The sequence below is a fragment of the Rhincodon typus genome, chromosome 8, assembly GCF_021869965.1.
Source record: "Rhincodon typus isolate 14 chromosome 8, sRhiTyp1.1, whole genome shotgun sequence".
In the NCBI taxonomy this organism is placed as follows: Eukaryota; Metazoa; Chordata; class Chondrichthyes; order Orectolobiformes; family Rhincodontidae; genus Rhincodon; species Rhincodon typus.
Genome location: NC_063339.1, coordinates 40,885,039 through 40,905,429, shown reverse-complemented (window position 1 = coordinate 40,905,429; position 20,391 = coordinate 40,885,039). Strand labels below are relative to the sequence as shown.

At 40.9% G+C, this 20,391-nt stretch overlaps 1 protein-coding gene across 1 annotated transcript in view; it reads left to right on the top strand.

Annotated features, from left to right (window-relative positions):
* Positions 1-1,781: 1,781 nt before the first annotated feature.
* trim9 (tripartite motif containing 9) overlaps positions 1,782-20,391 on the top strand; it is an 81,394-nt gene continuing 62,784 nt past the window's right edge. Inside the window, exons 1-2 of the mRNA XM_048600111.1 lie at positions 1,782-2,558; positions 5,032-5,113. Of these exons, the coding sequence (XP_048456068.1) occupies positions 1,782-2,558; positions 5,032-5,113 (859 nt within the window). The remainder of the gene's footprint in view (positions 2,559-5,031; positions 5,114-20,391) is intronic.

Sequence of the window (20,391 nt, the reverse complement as noted above, 5' to 3'; positions counted from 1 at the left end):
ATCTGCTGAAATGGCTTACAACAATGGTTCCAGGGATGATGAACTTCAGTTATAATAGATTGAAGAAATTGGTAGACTTCTCCTTTGAGAGAAGCAGGCTAAGAGATCTGATAAGAGGTTTTCAAAATCATGAGCAGGTTGGTTAAAATTGGTTAGAGAGAAACTGCTGTTGCTCAGATATGGTACAGATTTAACGTGATCTTCAAAAGAAGCAAGGATGCAATAAGGAAAAATCTTTTCAGTGAGTAGACAGGGTACGGAATGCATTGCCTGGAAGTGTGTTGCTCACAGGTTCAATTGAGGCATTCAAAGGGACATGGGATGATTATTTGGATATAAATAAGGAGCAAAGGTACGGCAAAAAGCAAGAGATAGCACTCGGTCGTAATGATCGTTTAACGAGCCTGGTGTAAGCACAATGGGCCGAATGGCCTCCTTCTATAGTAACACTTGATTCTGTGAATCTGCACCAATAACTGTAACAGCCCGCTGAAACAATATTCTATATTGGCTATCACAATATTAATGCTCCCAGTGCAGTAATGGGAAGGCAAAAAGCCATTTAATCTCTTCATACCAAAGGACAATTCCCACCTCCCAATAATCTTGAGGAGAATAGACTTTCATAAAAGGCAACCACGAGCATACTCCAAATTTGCTTCATTTGATTTTTTTTTAGAAGCTCCCTGGTTATGTACAATTATCTTAACTACAAAAACTAAATCATGTCCGCGACAGAATTTCACATCAGCTCGTCTCAAAACCGCGTTGCCTCGGGTTTTTGAGCAAATTACAATGGTGAGGGGCGGAGGTTGGTGGAGAGTGGCTGGGGGAAGTCAATTTCTTTATTCCCTTTCGAAGTGATCTGATTCTGATTAGTTCTGACAGCTTCCAGTCATGCCTTCTCAAAGATCTGGTTGGCTAATGTTGACGAAATCTAAACGCAGTCAATACAGTTTATTTTGTTTGAAAAGCAGAAAGCTGGGGGCCTCAGTTGAGGAGCCTTGACAGTTGAGGTGTATCATTAATTCAGGTTGACATATCGGTAAACTTATTTTGTATTGTATACTAATAGTGCACATTTGTGGCACACACATCTATTCCCACAAAGATTTATTTCACTAAAGTCAAGAACACTATTTTTCCGATGTAAAATTCTTCATCAAATATGAGGGGCTATGCACTGCTCTTGAAATCCGACACAAGTCCAGGTGAAAAATCTATAATGGCAATTCCAACTGCAGAAAATGGGGAAAATGGAATGTTCAACACCACGAAGTTTCACGCGTTTTAATAACGCATCTCGATTATTGATCGTCATTTGATGTACATCGCATCCAAACGAGGGAGGGAACACATCGGTACTCGTTAAAACCTTTGCATCCTCGCAATCTCCGATTATAGGTGAACCGCAGGATGCTTACATAACAGCACCATCTCGCCCCTCCAGTCCCTGGCACAGACTGGCTGCAGTGCCTCCGTGATTGACAGGCCGAGCTCGCCCAGCCAGGATCGAACGTGGCCCGGACGGAGTGACCAATAGGAGCAGCGGAGAGTGGGGAGCGCCGGCGGGGAGGTGGCGGGCAGGGGGGTGTTTGGGTTATGGGCGGAGCGCCCGATCCGCCTGTTATTGAGCCGCGGCTGCAGGGCGAGGGAAGCTGCTGAAAACTGGGAGAGCGGAGAACACCTTCACTTAGCATCCGGCTAGCGAGCGGAGCTGAGGGATAGTGGTCGATCTTTTTGCCTTCCCTCCCTCTCCCCTTCCCCTTCTGCCTCCTGTGATGGAGGAGATGGAAGAGGAGCTGAAATGCCCGGTGTGCGGGGCTTTTTACCGGGAGCCCATCATTTTGCCCTGCTCACATAACCTGTGCATGGCTTGCGCTCGCAACATCCTGGTGCAGACGCCTGAAGCCGAGTCTCCTCCAAGCCGCGCTTCAGGCTCCGACTACGACTACCTGGACCTGGATAAGATGAGCCTGTACAGCGAAGCGGACAGCGGCTATGGCTCCTACGCCGGCTTCGCGAGCGCCCCGACCACCCCGTGTCAGCGGTCCCCGAATGGGGTGAGGGTCTTCCCGCCGTCGCCGGCGGTGCTCCCCCGCAACTCGTGCATCACTTGCCCGCAGTGCCACCGCAGCCTGATCCTGGACGAGCGGGGGCTCCGTGGCTTCCCCAAGAACCGAGTGCTGGAAGGGATCATCGACCGCTACCAGCAGGGCCGAGCCGTGGCCCTCAAGTGCCAGCTCTGCGAGAAGGCGCCGAAGGAGGCCACGGTCATGTGCGAGCAGTGCGACGTCTTTTACTGCGAATCTTGCCGCTTGAGGTGCCATCCCCCCCGGGGCCCGCTCGTCAAGCATCGCCTTCTCCCTCCCGCCCAAGGCAGGATCTGCCGGAGGCTGAGCCCGCGCAAAATCTCCACCTGCACCGACCATGAGCTCGAGAATTACAGCATGTACTGTGTCAACTGCAAGACCCCAGTCTGTTACCAATGTCTGGAGGAAGGTAAACACTCCAGCCATGAAGTGAAGGCACTCGGAGCCATGTGGAAACTTCATAAGGTGAGCGCTCACATGGCAGTGACAGCCTCCCGATTGGGGTCATTGATATGCGAGAGCCCCATCAGTTTGGTGACTCCAAATTGATGATGGCGCCTCTATGCTGTTCCAGTCACATCTTCCAGTACAATGCGCAGTCAGTCACCAGTGATGTACAGCAATTCATTTGCAGACTGGCTCATCGATTCACTTGTAACACACATTTAGGATTGTGCGGTGTGTACACTGCAGTGAAGGTTTTATTGCCTTGGCGTTTCTGTCAAAGTTGGCGACGGGCACGTAAATACTGCATTTTCGTTAGGTTTGTCAGTTTTACGCAACAGTCAGGTTTCTGCCGGCTAACTGGGAAGAGTTTTGCTGATTGTTTCCCAAAAACGAATGCAGTTTTCGTTTTGAACCCCTTTCAGTAGCGCAAGTTGTACAGATTTCCTTGGCTTTTTCTTGTCATTAGCATTTCTTTTTAACGCATCTAGCTGTAACTTCCACCTGTTTGCGTCTTCTGGTGACAGCTTTTCGTCAGAACGTTTGATGTGCAATTTGAGTGCTGCAGTTGATTTTTCTGCGAGTGGCAGTAGATCTATGTTCAGAAAACGTAGTAAAATAATAGACAATACTTTATAAGTTGCATCAATTACATTTAAATTCAGGGTTTTTTTTTTAGTCTTTTTTTGATAGGAAACAATTTCAAAAGCACAAGTGGTTCAATAACCGGTGTGGTAGATGCTTGAGAGTGAGTTCAGATAAATGAAATCAGGCCTCTCGGATTATTTGAGCTAAACGGACAATTTTTAACATTGGAAGAGGTTTATATGTTTTTATATATATGTTTCTATACCTTTTTACACCACAATCTGGGGCCTTTTTGGATTACAAAAAAAAAGAAATTACTTAAATAGAGCTTCATATTCTGTTCAACTGACAGCAAAAATAAAGGCAGATAAATACGAAATAATGTTCAACTTTATCGTCCTTCTTGTCAAGCATGTCTCCGAGCTTTCTTAAGGTCTCCGGGGTTTCTGTAAAGTGTTTTGGTCTCCGGGCCGCAATGAGTCCCCGATCTGTGTCCAGTCGATGCCCCAGGAATCCCCGGCTGCATTGCTGCCGCCTCGCCGATATCGCTAGGGGTCCCGATCCGGGCCAACCATGCAGCCAAAGCTGAAGCCGCCGTCTTCGCCGGGAGTTCTGCTCCATCCTCCTCCGCGATGACACCTCCTCTGCTGACAAGAAGAATCATAGGATCCGTACAGTGTTGGAAGCAGGCCAATCGGCCCATCGAATCCACACCGACCCTCCAAAGAGCATCCCAGACCCAGACCCAGCCTGCTACCCTATCCCTGTAACCATCGCCAACCATGACCTTGCTCCCATGGCCAAACCGCCTAACCTGCACATCTTTAGACTGTGGGAGAAAACTGGAGCACCAGGAGGAAGCCCAGACAGATACGGGGAGAATGTGCAAAAAGAAGATGAAGAAAAAGAAAGAAGACGAAAAGGAAAGAGAAAGAAGGATGAGGCGCACCTGGAGCAAACGGGCTCAGGAGCCTAAATGCTACCTACTGTTAGATTGAAGGAAATATGTTACCTACCTACAATTCCACTATCAGATCATAACCTTTTACTTATTGTCAGACTTGAAATGTTTGATAAAACTGCTGTGTTCACTTTATTTAATGATGAATGGATCTTTTCTTGACAATTTAAAACAAAAGACAGTTCTGTTCACGACTTTTTCCATATGTTGTAGCCTTTTCTTTTGTCATTGAAATCACTTAGTGTCTCTATATGTAACTTAGCAGATGGTCTCATTTCTATTAGTTGCTGCTACCAACATATATTATAGCACAGCAAAGCAAGTGCAGCTCTGCTTTCCCAACCCCCTCTGCACCTCCTGACCTATATTGTTCACAGCCATCAGCTGTAAGCTAATGAGAAGAATCTAATTTTCTTTCATTCTTGCTGGCTTTGAAGAAGTTGGTTTCATTCCATCAGCCTCCCGTTGCTATTCATCTCACATAGTATAAGGGTGGAAGACAATGTCTTTTTATCCTAAATTAAATTTTTTAATACACTTAAATTATAATCAGATGCTAGGATAATTAATTAAATATTCATTTTTGTCTTTCTGTAGATAGTTTACAATTATTTTATTGATGCTTTGATTTTTCTATTGTTTTGTGGGATGTGAGCATTTCATACTTGCTCATTCCTAATTGCTCTGCAGTCCACCAATGCAGAGATTCCGCACTGCTGTTCAGAAAGAGGTTCCAGGATTTTGACTCAGTGACATTGAAGGAATTGGGATACAGTTCCAAGTCAGATTGATGTGTGACATGGGAACTTTCATATGTTTGTGTGTTTCAGTCCCTTGTCCTTCTAAAAGATAAGTTTGTAGGTTTGAAAGATGATGTCATTTGGTTAGTATGACTTTGTCAGGCTGTTGCTTGACTAGTATGTTTGACAGCTCACCCACGTTTAGATCAAGTCTCCAGGCCTTAGTAAGAAGGACTTTGCAGGGTTGACTGGGCACTGTGTGCCCTTGTACTTTCAGATGCTGGAAGGTATGTCTGTTTTTATTACACTTTTCACTTCTTGTAGTGGAGTAGTAGCTTTTATATTTTCCAATTAACATGTTCCGAACTGTTATTACACACCTTTGGCGCAGGTAGGACTTGAACCTGGGCCTTCTAGCTCAGACGTTGGGGCTCTACTACAGCATCATGAAATCACTGAGGCACAGTAGTACAACTGAGTGGCTTTTTAAGTCATTTGACAGGGTAAGTAAAAGCCAAACACATTATTTGTTTGGGTCTGGAGTCACATGTCAGCTTGACCACAAGGGCAGCTCATTTCCTTCCTTAAATGATGTTATTCGGTGGCTGTGTGGTCTTCATTAACCAAGGCTTCAGTTAGCTCAGTCGGCTGGGTTGCTGGTTTGAGATGCAGAGTAATGACAACAGCATTCCCATAATTCCCACACAGTTGAGGTTACCATGAAGGACTCAGCTTCTCAACTGCTCCCCTTGTATGAGGTACAGTGAGCCTCAAATTAAGCTACCACAAGTTGTCTGTTGCTAATGCAGGAGTAGACCAATTAAGGGCTTAGTTGGCTAGAACATAGAACAGTACAGCACAGTACAGGCCCTTTGGCCCACAATGTTGTGCTGACCTATTATCCTACTAAGATCAATCTACCCTGCATACCCTACATTTTACTATCCTCCATGTGCCTATCCAAGAGTCCTTAAAAGTCTCTAAAGTATCTGACTCCACTACCACTTCCATCAGAGCATTCTACACGCCCACCACTCTCTGTGTGAAGAACCTATCTCTGACATCTCCCTATACTTTCCTCATATCACCTCAAAATTATGCCCCCTCGTAATAGTCATTTCCGCCCTGGGAAAAAGTCTCTGACTATCCACCCTATCTATGCCTCTCATCATCTTGTAAACCTCTATCAAATCAGCTCTAAACCTTCTTTGCTCCAATGAAAAAAGCCCTCGCCCCCTCAACCTTTCCTCATAAGACCTGCCTTCCAGTCCAGGCAGCATCCTGGTAAATCTCCTCTGCACCCTCTCTAAAGCTTCCACATCTTTCCTGTAATAAGGTGACCAGAACTGAACACAATATTCCAAATGTGGTCGAACCAGAGTTTTATAGAGCTGCAGCATAACCTCACGGCTCTTAAACTCAATTCCCCGCCAATGAAAGCCAACACACCATACGCCATCTTTACAACCCTATCAACTTGGGTCGCAACTTTGACGGACCCCAGGATCCCTCTGTTCCTCCACACTGCCAAGAATCCTGCCATTAACCGCATTCCGCATTCAAATTTGACCTTCCAGTGGCTGGTTTGTGATGTAGAATGTTGCCAGCAGCATGGGTTCACTTCCTACTCTGCTGAGGTTACAGTGACGGACTGTCCTTCCTAACCTCTCCATTCTCCTGATTCTCAGGTTTAACTCACCATCTATCATTTCCCTCTAATGAGCCCTGGACCGGTAGGTCAATGGGCCAGCATTACTAAGAGAAGCTTTTAGTTTCAGATTTATTAATTCTATTTGAATTCCATTGGTGGGATTGAAACTAAGGCACCAGGGCATATGAGGCCTGTGGATTACTGGTTGAAACCAACTGTGTTTGTAAAAATAAACTGCAGACAGTTGCATACAATATTTTTTGCTGCTGTTGTGCCAATACCATCTTTAAGCGTGCATGTTTATATTTCATTTGTGCTTTGAACATTTTATTTGACTTCATAACTGATCTGTCAAATTATACTCTGGAAGGAAAACTATTATGCTGCTGTGCAAGATGGTAGCTGATGTAGTATTTCGGTTTTTACATCTCATGAATATTTTCAATAATATCTTTTGAGAGTTTCAGCTGTCATTATCTGAAACATTAACTGTTTGGTTATTGCACTGACTGAATAGAGACAAAAATGCTGCAGATGCTGGAATCCAAGGTAGACAAACAGGAGGCTGGAAGAACACAGCAGGCCAGGCAGCATCTGGAGGAAAGGCATAGTCAACGTTTCGGGTATTACCTGAATAGCCTGGGCATATGCATTGTCTTCCAAATTGTTTTCTTGCTGGTTTGCACTCCATAGAAATTAGTTTAGAATTAATTATTAGAGTGCAAACACCAAATTCCAGCAGTGGCATTGGAACAGAATTTCTTCTGACGTGAGGTCAGGGCAGTGGCCCATGATTGTAAATTGCTATATCATCTCACGACTGGTGTGTTTTGATTATATAAATAGGGCCCATGATGTTACAGATATGTTGGGCCAGTGTTGATTGATACTGTTAGAGAAACTAGCTGTTGTCTCCGTGCCATTAGTTAAGGTTTTAAGTGCAGAGTAAACATTTTACAGATTTCATTAGAAGGTATGATGCTGTCAGACAGAAACAGTGATGCAAAGGTCAAAGAGAACTCAGTTGCTAAGTGATTTGCAGAGTAATCAGCTCTCTGGATTACCCCTTGCTTCCTAACAATGGTCTTTCTTTACAAGTTAGCTGAAATTATCTCGTTTTCATGACCTTTGTTCTTGATTTGTATACTGTCTGGGCAGCTCAGCATTTTAGATCATGTGTCTCACAACTGAAGGTGTCATCTTTGTACAGCAAATGCTAAACACACTCCAAACACATGATCTTCGAAAACATTTTTTTTGTTTCTAATCAACCTGTTCAATGGTGTTATTACACACCTCTGGAACAGATGGGACTTGAATGCAGGTCTCTTGGTCCAGGGGTAGGGACGCACAACCTCCTACAACAGGGCCCCATTCTTTGGAAGCATTTAACCATCCAATTTAATCTTGTATAACACCATCTGGTGTAGGCTTAAAATTTGAGCTGATTCATAGGCATTCTACAGTTTCATCATGTTTCAGCACGTCCTAAGATTAAGTTGGTGCCTAGTGCAATTTCATTATAAACAGCTGAATCTTTGGGGCAGCAGCTTTGTTTTTTGTAACCATGCCTTTTCACATTGAAGGTGGGTCCTTCAATAAGCAGTTCTACTTATAGTGGCTTTTTAAAAAGTTTGCAGTTCTAAATCTGATCTGAAGTTTACCATCATGCATTTTTTTTAGTTCTGGGGGAGACCGTGGATCATGTCACTGGATCAACAATTCAAAGACTTTTGTTAAAGCTTTGGGGATGGGTTTAAATCCTACCATGAATGAATTTGAGTTCCATTAAATAATTTGGATTTAATGTTAGTCTTTAAAATGGTGACCACAAAATCCATTGCCAATTGTTGTAAAACGCATCTGTTTCGACCCTGATCCCCTTAAGGGAAGGAAATTTGCCATCCTTGCTGGGTCTGGTCTATATGTAACATCAGATCTAGCAAGCCAGTAAACTATCAAAATTGCTGGAGAATTGATAACAATTAAAAGGAATGGAACCAGATGACGATAGACCACCCAACATGGACTTTGGCACTGGGGATCTTCAATGGCTGTCACCTTGAGTGGCTCAATAGCGCCATTGCTGGCCAAATCCTATAGAACATAGCTGCTAGACTTGGTCTGTGGCAGGTGGCGAGAGAGAAAAATCCCACTTTACCTCATCATCACCGAGCTACTAGTTGCAGATACATCTGTTATAGAGTCATGTAGGATGGAAGTAGACACAACCTGCACATTCTCCACTCAGCCACACATCATCCTAATTTGGCACCAAATCACTGTACCTGGCAGCCACTGTATCAAATTCTTGGATCTCTCTTCCCTAATAGCACTGTGGGTGTTCTATGGAATGGTGCAGTGCAAGAAGACTGCTCATCACCACCTTTTTAAAGGCACGTTAAGATAGGCAATGAACACTGGAGTAGCCAGTGATGCTCACATCCCACAAATGAATTTAAATAAAAAAGGCATTTTGTCAAATATTATCAGGGACAGTAAATTATAAACTATTGGGGTAACCATTTAACCAAGGAGAAGGATCTGGTGAAATTTTGGTGGGCTGTAGGTTTTGAGTGTAAACTCAGGCAGGAAATTTAGAACGTTCCTTGAACTTAACAATAATAGGTTTGGGAGCACTGGACCATGTCGTAGAACCTAGGATAATTGTGGAGGCTGCTTTCTAGACCTAGCAGTTTTGAGTGTAGTTCTGGGATCAGGGAGCTAAGAATTTGAAGTCTAAGGATTTATAATCCCTGCTGAGATGATCTAGAACTAGGGATTTGGGATGTTGACTGGAATGAATTGCTAAAATTCAGTTTTACAAGAAATTAGAATTGGAAAGGACTAAGCTCAAAAGAATGGAACCTATTCAACCACTTAATTTCTTTTGAACAGTCATACCCCAACCTACTTTCCCTCACAGGATTAGCAACTTGCATTCTGCATTCCCATACCCATTTTTTCATGACCATTACTCTGCCTGTTACCCTCATTGCTGGTCCTTTCTTTTTAACCTCATGGATTTTCTTACTGGAATGACCATGAAAGTATCAACATTGGCGGTCATTACACTATGAAATTGACAGCACTTTTGGGCATCTGCACATGCAGAACTATATGCAAAAATCCATAAATTGGCTGTTTACCACAGGGTCACTTTGAAATGCACAAATGGAAGTCAATTGGAAATCCATGCAGGGATGCGATTTTTCACTTTTCCTTTAGTAGCCTTGTACAAATTAATTATTACTGCTGAAAAATCTCTGCCTTTAAAGTACTAATTTTGTTATTGTGGAATATCAAATTTCTCTACTCCATAATAATTGCATAGATTTTTAAAATATCTGCTTACAACATATCTACTCTCACATTTAATTCCATGTCGTTGTCCTGACCATTTATTTAACTTTTCTGTGAAGTCATACATGAATCATTATTTGTTAATTCCTGATTTGCTGTCTGAAACTCTTCATTGTGATTGGCTTCTTTTCTTGAATACATCATTGTTGCTTGATGCTGGAGATCTCCTCAAGCTGACGTATACATTAAATCAGTGCCAACAAATGTGAAATCTAGGTCACAAAACTTAACATGTCTTTGTGAGCAGCTTTATTCAGCACAGAGCCATGCCAGTTTGCTGCTTATCACAAAGTTTCTTGCTTTTAAGAATTGTTTAATTTCATTGTTTAAAATAGAAGGAAAACTATAGTCAGGTGATATTAATTTTACAAAAGACGGTATGATTAATTACTACTATTGTGAAATATAGCGTACTATAGCACAAAAATAGGTCATCTTGAGCTGATGTTGTCTTCCATCTCTTAATTTGACTTCTTGTATTATTTTCAAACAACTATTTAAATCGTTTAAGAACATAAGTGTGGAAATCTTGAATTTTAACTGTAGTGTGTTTATAGTTTTTATAAAATGTAACTTAATTTGCCTTGGTTGACTAAATACTGCCAACTATTTATTCAGAACTACTGACAGCTCCCTTGCTGTGCAGAATTTGTTGATCCACAATATGGGAAGAATCTTTAGTGCAAGTAGGTGAGGCATGAGGCCTGGAAAATTAGGTGGATGTCATTCTGATACCTGATACCTTTACTCCTCCACCCAGATAAGTTCTGAATGGGAAAGCCTGTGGGCCACTCCACTTAAAAACCTTAAGTGCTCAATTAATGGCTATTTAAGAGTGACTCAAGGGCCAGTTACCAGCTGACTGCAATATTCCTTGCACAAGGTGGGGCAAATAAACGTGGCCTACAGGTTGGTAAAACTGTGCCCACTGCCTGTCGGTTGAGTGGGCTGGTTTACCCAGTATCTGCAATAATCTCTGCATGATTGAGGTCATGGGCATGGGGCTGGTTGTTGACAGCTAACTCCTGCTTTTGCTTCTGATTTCCCTTACCTGACTTCCCAACAATATCTACCTTCTTGTCCCTAGATCACTCCCCCATACTCTGAGTCTGAGGCGTGCTTTACCAGCAGTGACCATGCTGCCTCAATGGTGCTGCTCAGTGCTGGGATTGCTGGCCTCTAATTGGTCAGCATCTCCAGGCAATGTTGATCGAACGGTCTGCATTTGGGAGGAAGACCATTTGGTGTCCACTTAAGTGTCTGATGGGCTGAAGATCCAACAGGGCTTCCTTCTGAGTGTGAGCATGTGTGTCTTGGTGCTTTGCAAGCAGCCTGAGAAACACCCATCTGACAAGAACAAGGTTATTATCGTCAGTAACATAATTGTGGGCATAGGGGTATAAAGTGAGAGGGGAAAGAATTAAAAAGGACCTGAGGGGCAGCTTTTTCATGCAGAGGGTGGTGCATGTATGGAACGAGGTATGAAAGGAGGTGGTGGAGGCGGGTGTAATTATAACACTTAAAAGGCACCTGGATGGGTATATGAATAGGAAGGGTTTGGAGAGATATGGGCCAAATGCTGGAAAATGGGACTAGATCAGTTTAGAATATCTGGTCGACATGGACAAGTTGGATCAAAGAGGCTGTTTCCGTATAGTATAACACTACGACTCCATAAGTCAAGCGATGTTTTGTGAGAAGCTTAAATGTTGCTGACTTTGTGCCGGAGTCTTTAGAAGTTACATTAACTCTGTGTCGTCGTTTAGTTTTTTTTTATTAACGAGTTTAATACTGTGACTCTTGCTGCCAAAAAAAACTTATTACTGCCACAATTGAAGGTATGTGAAGTAAATGGTTTTACCCTTATTTGTTTTGTAAACAAAATATCCCAAAACGTAATTTGCAGATTTCAGTGAAACTTGTTACACAGATGGGATATGATGCAAGGAAGAACTGTTAGTTCTGGTGAAGATGTCTGTCCAGACCCTGAATTTGTTTCAAAGATCCATTTAGATTGACAGATCGGGTGAATTCAGTTTTTTTTTAAACAATAAGATTGTGGATTGTTTTGTTTAGCGTGTGGTTAATTTGCTTTTGAATGTTGTGGATTATCTCAGCTGCTGTTGTGCAAACTATCACAGCTGTCAAACTCTGAACAGCATTTTTAGAGCAGGTTGTTGGATGCGGATTTTCCTGAGGCCACTTCAGTGAAATGGTAAATGTTTATAATAAGATATTTCTTTTCAGCTTTTTAGTTACAGAACATAACCAGGCAAGGAAAAGGAAGAGCTGCATAATTTTAATAAGATTAAGTTAACATAGCATGTGGAAGTATTTGTATTCATGCCTGAGACAGAGATAGTGCAGACGAGGTCAGTTGTGACCATTCTTAGTTACCCTTGAGAAGTGGCCCTGTTGTACCATTGCCATCCTTTCAATGTTCCACCAGTGCCATTAAGCAGGAAGTTCCAAGATTTTGCAAGTCATGATGATGTGTGGCTTGGGGAGGAACATGATGATGTATGGCTTGGGGGGAACATGCAGATAGTAGTGGTCCCATCGATCTTCATCCCTTGTCTTTCTGTGTGATTATAGGTTTGTTAGGTGCGGCTAAAGGAACCTAGGTATGTTGCTATGGTGCTTCTTGGAGATAATACACTCTGCTGCCACTATGGATCAATGGTGAAGGGACTGAATATTGAAATGATTGGGTGTTGGGGCAATAATCAATTGGGATTCTTTGACATGGATGTTGTTGAGCTTCGTGAATGTTGTAAGAGCTGTGGCCATCCAGGCAAGCAGAGTCCTTCATGTCAGATTTCTGATTTATTCCTCATAAGTATTGGACAGGCATTGGAGAGACATGAGGTGAGTTACTCACCACAGAATTCCTAGTCTTTGATCTGTTCATATTGCCCAGTATTTATATGGCTGCTTCAGTTCACTTTATAGCCAATGATAAGTCTCACAATGGTAAATCCAATGAATGTCAGGGGTGATAACTGGATTCTCTTTTGTTGGAGATGGTTGTTGCCTGGCATTTGTGTGGTGTAAATGTTACTTGCTACTTAATCCTAGATTGATGTTGTCCAGATCTTGCTGCATAAAGCTTTAATATGTGAGGAATGGCAAATGGAAGGGTGTTTTCTTCATTTTTTATGAATTATTTAAAAATTCCAACATAAATTAATAAATAGTTTTGATATAGTTTCTAATTAAAATATGCTGGATGACAGCTAAAATGTGAACTGTCAACAGATGTTTGGTGATATCGGTGATGTTCTGCATCTTTCAACATATTGGATATTTCATATGGAGGAACCATTTTGAAGCATCCACTAATTTTCAAAAAATACACATCAAGGTGTAACATCTGTTTGATTCCCACTGTTGATTGTGTTACGGAGAGCACATTAAAGTGAAATGGTGTCACTGAGGACCAGGGAAATGCTGTAGACTTTATTCATGACAGTAAGGTTTATACTTGAGGGTTAGCATTGCTCCTGACCTGCACTAGTTGATGGTGCAACTGATAGTTAAAATTTTTCTAAAATCGTCTGTCACGGGACATGAGCATCACTGGCTGGCTCGCCTTTATCGCCCATGTCCCAAGTCACTCTTGAGAAGGTGATGTGTACTTTGAGAAGGTAATGATACAGCATCTAACCTAAGGTGTGGGTATTGCATTTATTTGTAATGGATTTTGGCTTATTGAATTAATATGAAAATTCAAATGCATAATCATTGACCTAAACATTTTATTAAAAGCTAAACTGACACTACACATTATTTTATTTATTTGATTAATTTTATTAATACGTATTTTATTAATTTGAATCAAATTTTATTAAACGTAATTATGCATTCCTAAAGATCATGAATAAAGCAATCATACTAATAGTTGCTTTTCATAGTTGAAATTGCCAGCAGTTACTCATTCCTAAAGGAGGAATAGGCAATGATGGAATGGCAATTTGGCACATATCCCCTTGTATACAAGCTTTCTCTTTCGAAAGTTGGATTATCTCTTCACGCCCACAAGGTCAAAGGATAATATTCATAGTTATTGACATACCTTATTGATCTATCCTAATGGAAATTGTTAACCTAAGACATAAATGAGGACAGCAATCAATATTGAGAGAGCATTTGTTTGGGCTTTGACATTCATATTTGACAAGAATATGAAGATGGAAACTGAATTAGAGACTAAAGCTTAATGTATTCTTCTTTATTTTTTCTGCCTTCCAGAGCATAGCCTGAAGTTTTCCACGAGGTCCCTATAGTTTAATGAAAAAGGTGGCATTGTTGTGTGGGCACCCTTACCACACTAATGCATTAGGTTATTAGAAAAGAATATACTTTCACTTGACAACTGAAAAGCACTTAAATTCAAAAGGGAGATCTTTAAAATTTTTGAAGCTTCAGACTCTTTGATTCTTTGCTTTCTATGTTTCATTGGGTCTTCACCCATGCATGTTGATGCTAACCTTGTACATTGCCAGTATGGCAGTAATAAGAACTATTTGAACACAGTGGTTTTATTCAGCTCATAACAGACCTACTTTCTTACTAGGTACTAATTTTTCAGTCTTAGAATCATAGAAATTTTATGGGACAGAAATTCTTGGCCATTCATATCTACACCAGCTGAGAAATGAGCTACCCAGTATAATTGCACTTTTCAACATTTGGTTCATAGCTCTGCAGGTCACAGCACTTGAGGTGCATATCCAGATATCTTTTTAAGAGAGTTGGAGATTTTGCCTCTATTACTTTTCAAGAAATGAGTTCCAGACCCCAACCACCCTCTGAATGAAATAGATATTTTCCCAAGTCCTAGCAATCACTTGAAATCTCTGCCCCTAGTCAGTGACCTCTATGATATTGTAAGTAGGTTTCTCATCTGTTCTATCCAGAGTGGATATCTTGCCAGTTTTTTGCATCTCCATCAACTCTCCTCAACCTCCTCTGTTCCAAGAAGAACAAACTTAATCTATTAATCTTTCCTCATATGCATGTCCTCATAAATCTCCTTCATACCTCTCTAGTACAATTATGTCTATTTTGTAATGAAGTGATCAGACAGCACAAAGTTTCAAGCTGTAGCTTAACTTATGATTTATACAGTTCCAACATAACCTCCGTGCTCTTATATTCCATACCTTGTTGAAAAAGGAAAGGATTCCATATAAATTCCTAACCATCTTATCGACCTGTCCTACCTTTATGGAGCCGTGTATATTCACTCAATGGTTGTTCACTTCCTCTATTTTTCTCAGTGTTCTCCTATTAATTGTAGACTCTTTTGTTTTGACTAACGGTCAGTAAACCATTGTAGTACATTCATAGGAGTGTAATATTTGGTTATGTCATTTTAAAAACAGCCTAAGAGAGGAAACACATATTGAAGAAGGAAAACTACTTACGTGAATTAGTTATTTGAGTCTTCAGGATTTGAGATACTAATCATTTCTTAATCCTCCTTTATAGTGGAGCCTCTGGGAATTCCACTAACCACTGGAATCGAATGGAAACAGTACAATCACATATTTAGAAAGTAAATGTGATCCCCAATAGAACTAGCAAATTAATTTTAACAAATCATAGGATGGTTTCAGTACCAAAAGTAGGCATTCAGCCCATTTTGTCCATGCTAACTTATTGCAAGGGCAACTTGCTTAGTCTCATTATGGTTCAAATTAGTCATTCGAGTCAAAACTTGGTTTCAGACATTCTGTTAAATATTCAAAATAAACTGTATTACATTCAGCAAAAGGCTTCTTCCAATAGCCAAAGGCCCAGAAATTCCTAGCCTGATGGGTCTAACTATTATACATATTTTTGGTTCTGCTATTGAATTTCCTGGACATGGGTTTCATGTTACAGACAGTGGAAACCAATCCAGGAAACATCACAGCCGGCAGCAATGTGGATCAATCTGGAAACCTTATTCCCTTTCAGCTCTAAGTTTGCAGCTTTCTCTAGATTAAGTGACCACCAGTCACTTTGACAGTTAATTTGAAATGGAGTGCAAGTTCCCAATGCAAAAATGCCCACTGTAATCCATCTGTAATTGCACTGTAACGTCACACCAGCATAACATTAAATTGTTTTCAGCTCTAAGATCTGAGGAACAGATACTGAGGTGCTGAACTAACCCCCAAAGTACAACAGAATAGTCAGCAGGCTGGCTACAAAAGAACAATGAAAGAGCAGGGTTTCAAGATATTTACGCAGATTGGTGGAACATGTGAGCTGATCCTCAAGAGGTATTTCTGAGGCCATTGTTATTTACTACTTACATAAACATGATAATTTAGGGAAAGAGAGCTCAGTTTAAAATTTTGCTGCCTCAAATTTCAAACCAAAGCAGCTGTGGTGCATCCCTAAATATTTTCAGCGTTTAATTTGAAGCAAGAACTGATTGAATTTTTTCAGATAACGTCAACTGCAACACCGCCTTTCTGCTCATGCACATTCAGTATCTAGCAGTGATGTTGCCATAAACATAGCCATTGTGAAAAAGTAAGTATATAAGGTGGTTGATGGCGTTATGGTGCCAGGTAAGTGGATGAGTGCTTCAGTTGAGGAGTCTGGATGTGTCAAAGATTGTGGGGAGGGTGTTGCTTTGGGGTCAGTGATAAGTCAGGGGATCAGTTTACCAGGTGGCCAGGGATTAGAGTAATGAGCAAACATGTCATGAGTAACTGTTAAACTTAAGAGATTCAGAACACTCTAAAATCAATGACCCCACAGTACTTCAAAAGGTTCCAGACACAGTGTAATTGCTCTAAGGGAATTTCAATTTAAGGGCAATTTTCAGGCAGTTCCTATAGGGTGAGCTGCATTGGCATTTCCACATGGTGCCAATGCACAACTCCAAACTACCCTGCAGAAACAGCTGTCTAGCCATTGGCATTTCTGTGTCAAATACACGGGATCTGTGACTTTTTAAATAACAGGTTTGAAATTAAACTCCACCAGTGTAGTGTAACCCTGTGATTAATCAAGAGTGTTTCAGTGAATAACAAATTGCTGCAGTCAGTTTGAAAATATTTGAACTGAGAATTTTGAAGTAATCTATTTTGTTGAGTATTTTGTTCGCCACTTTCAGCTGGACAAAACAAAAACTGCAGTTATTCAGCATGAACTCCTAGATGAGCATTCATGAAAGTGGCCATTGAATGGATAAAGCTACAGCTTAGCATTCAAATTAAACAATTTAATTAACTATTCCCTGTAGATATTCAGATTGCATTTCTTTTGCTTGGCTTTTTTTTCTAGGCACATCATTATTGTTATACTAGGGATTAATCTTGCACATATTACCTGGTTATTTAATTCATTACTGTTTGTGCAACCTGTATGGGAAATGACTGCCGAGTTTATCTGCAGTTGGAAAGCTGCAGTGCTTTGGTATATCTTAGAAGCTATATCAATCCAATTTCTTTACTCTCAGCTAAATTTGTGTTGAGCAATTTGTATCTAAATTTGACTTTCAGTCTGAATTTTGTACATTTTATTAAAATAATTTTGGGCAGTTATTTACATCTTTAATACTTGTTGTCAAACAGTCTTGATGGGAACTTTCAAATCATCTTGATGGACACAGTGTGAAACCCCAGGTTGATTCTGATAATGTAATGCTGCTGCGGCAGTATGTTATTTAAAATGTCGTAAATGATGGATCACAAATGCTGGATAACTGATTGCTGTACATCATTGCTGAAGCTTTGGATGTGGTGTTCATTTTGTGATGAAGGCTTTGCATTGATTGTCTTTGTTTAATAGGGAAGCAGAGAGATGGGGGTTCTTAAATTTTTTAGTGTCATAAAGCTACTTTACTACCTTTGTTGGCATGATTGAATGGGATTCTATGGTGTAATTGCCCCAAGGGAATTTCAGTTTCTGGGCAATTCCCGTAGAGTCAGCTGCATCAGCATTTCTGCATGGTGAAACCAGAGTAGACTCATTAGGCTAAATGCCTGCTTCTATGTCCACATCATATGGTCTTACGGGTATCTGTATGATCTAGCAGGGTCTAACGAGGAGACTAAATCAAACTAATGGTAATGTGTAAATCAAACTAATGGTAATGTGTTAATCAAGATAATGGGTTGAGCATTGCATGTACGTGAAAATATGGGAAACATGCAAGTCAGTAGTGCTAGGATTTTAAATTTGTGTGAGCCCAAATAAAACTAACTAGAAAAATACATGGAACGCAGCAGGCCAGACAGCATCAGAGGAGCAGGAAAGCTGACGTTTCGGGTCGGGACCCTTCTTCAGAAACGTCGGATTTCTGAAGAAGGGTCCCGGCCCGAAACATCAGCTTTCCTGCTCCTCTGACACTGCCTGGACTGCTGTGTTCCTCCAGCTCCACACAATGTTATCTCTGACTCCAGCATCGGCAGTTCTTACTATCTCTGGAAAAATACATGCCTGCACTCTGTTTAACAAAGCAGCCCACTTAATTGGTACTCCAGGTAGCACCTTCAATATTCTTTCCCTATAAACCAGATGCATAGTGACAACAGCATGTACCATCAACAAGATGCACTGCAACAACACACCAAGAATTCCTGAAATAGCACCTCACAAATCTGTGACTTCCATCACCAGAAAGGACAACAGAAGCAGATACATGGGAATATCACCATATGCAAGTTCCCAACTAAGCAACTGACCATCCCGAATTGGAACAGGATCACTTGTTCCTTCACTGTTGTTGCACCAGAATTCGAGAACTCCATTCCTAGAAGCACTGTAGTGTACCTGCACGACTGGACTGGAGCGATTCAAAAAGTCAGCACATCACCACCTTCTCAAAGACAAGTAGAGATGGGCAACAAATGTTGGCCTGGCAAGCAACATCCACATCCTCTGAATGAATTAAAAACAACCTCAGAAATGATTAGCTCATATTGAAACTTCGCTGGCTCAAATTCATGAGCAGGAAGAGAATGTAATATCTGAGATTCTAACCATATTCAGTCCTGTTTAAAACTTAATATTAGAAATATCATGTTGAAAATGTTGACAGTTTGTCAACTGTAGGAACTAGATTTAAAAATTATTTGACAAATGAGCCTTCTCAACATAAATGATAATATTATATTCGAGTTGTATTGATAAATCATTCATATTTCTGTAGTTGTAGGAAATGAAATCTCCAAATTTATGCTAACATATTATCTAAATTGCATATTTCAATTACTATAAACTGATTTGTTTGTCACTGTATATAATCCATAAATTCTGATCAGCTAAACGAAAAGCAGACTCTTCCAAGATACATAGTGAAATATTAATATTTGTACTGAACCAACAAAATCTTACCTAGTTTAAAATTACCTTATATGCTCTAGCTCTACTTATTAGACCTTTTCACTATTTATTGCCAAATGCACAAGCATCGATCTGATTTTACAAGCTAATTTTGCTGTCGAACTTTTAAGCTGCTGCATTAAATACAATTATTTCACAAATATTACTCATCCCATTTTCACGAAACAGTGCCTGCTGCAGAGGGCCATAAGATTAAAGGGTTACATGAAAAGTATTTCTAAGAAATAAAAATACTAAAATAAAAGCTTTTTTTCAGGCACAATGAATATATGAATTATTTCCAGATTCAGTACAGCCAATGGGTTTATAAAATTTACAATTGAAGTAGAATGACAAAGCGATGCTTGCCTTCTTTCGCTGAATTGTTTGGGGGTGGGGAACGGGGGGCGGCATTCTTGCTCGAAGTGTGGGTGGAAAAGAGAAAAACTGTAATGCTGCCTTGGTTTCACCAGTTCAGTATAAGTAAAGGGCTTAATTTAAAATGCAATAAAAAGACATAGAGGATCAGATGGCATATGAACCTAACTGCTTAGTATAAAATGATTGTAAGTACTGGAATTTCAATTTATCTCCAATTTCACAAAGAGTAGGATCATGATGTTATGATTTTCCCTCAGCTGTTCTTGAAATCATTTGTTATAAAGCTTGGCATGGGCCTAATGCTGCAAATCTCATGTGACGTACATCTGGATGGATTGACAAATCTTATCATCAATTATATTTAAGCGTCACAAAGTCAGCTGTAATTACCAAGTTATACACAGTGGCTGCGATTGCATTCAACACAGAAATTACAATGGCTAGACAGTTGTTTCTGCAGGGTAGATCGGAGACAATCATCAACACTGCTTTAGAGATAGTAGGAACTGCAGATGCTGGAGAATCTGAGATAACAAGGTGTAGAGCTGGATGAACACAGCAGGCGAAGCAGCATCAGAGGAGCAGGAAGGTTGACGTTTCGGGCCTAGACCCTTCTTCAGACTTGGGGGAGGGGAAGGGGGTTCTGAAATAAATAGGGAGAGAAGGGGAGGCGGATGGAAGATGGATAGAGGAGAAGATAGGTGGAGAGGAAACAGACAGGTCAAAGAGGTGGGATGGAGCCAGTAAAGGTGAGTATAGGTGGGGAGTTAGGGAGGATATAGGTCAGTCCAGGGAGGATGGACAGGTCAAGGGGGCGGGATGAGGTTAGTAGGTAGGAGA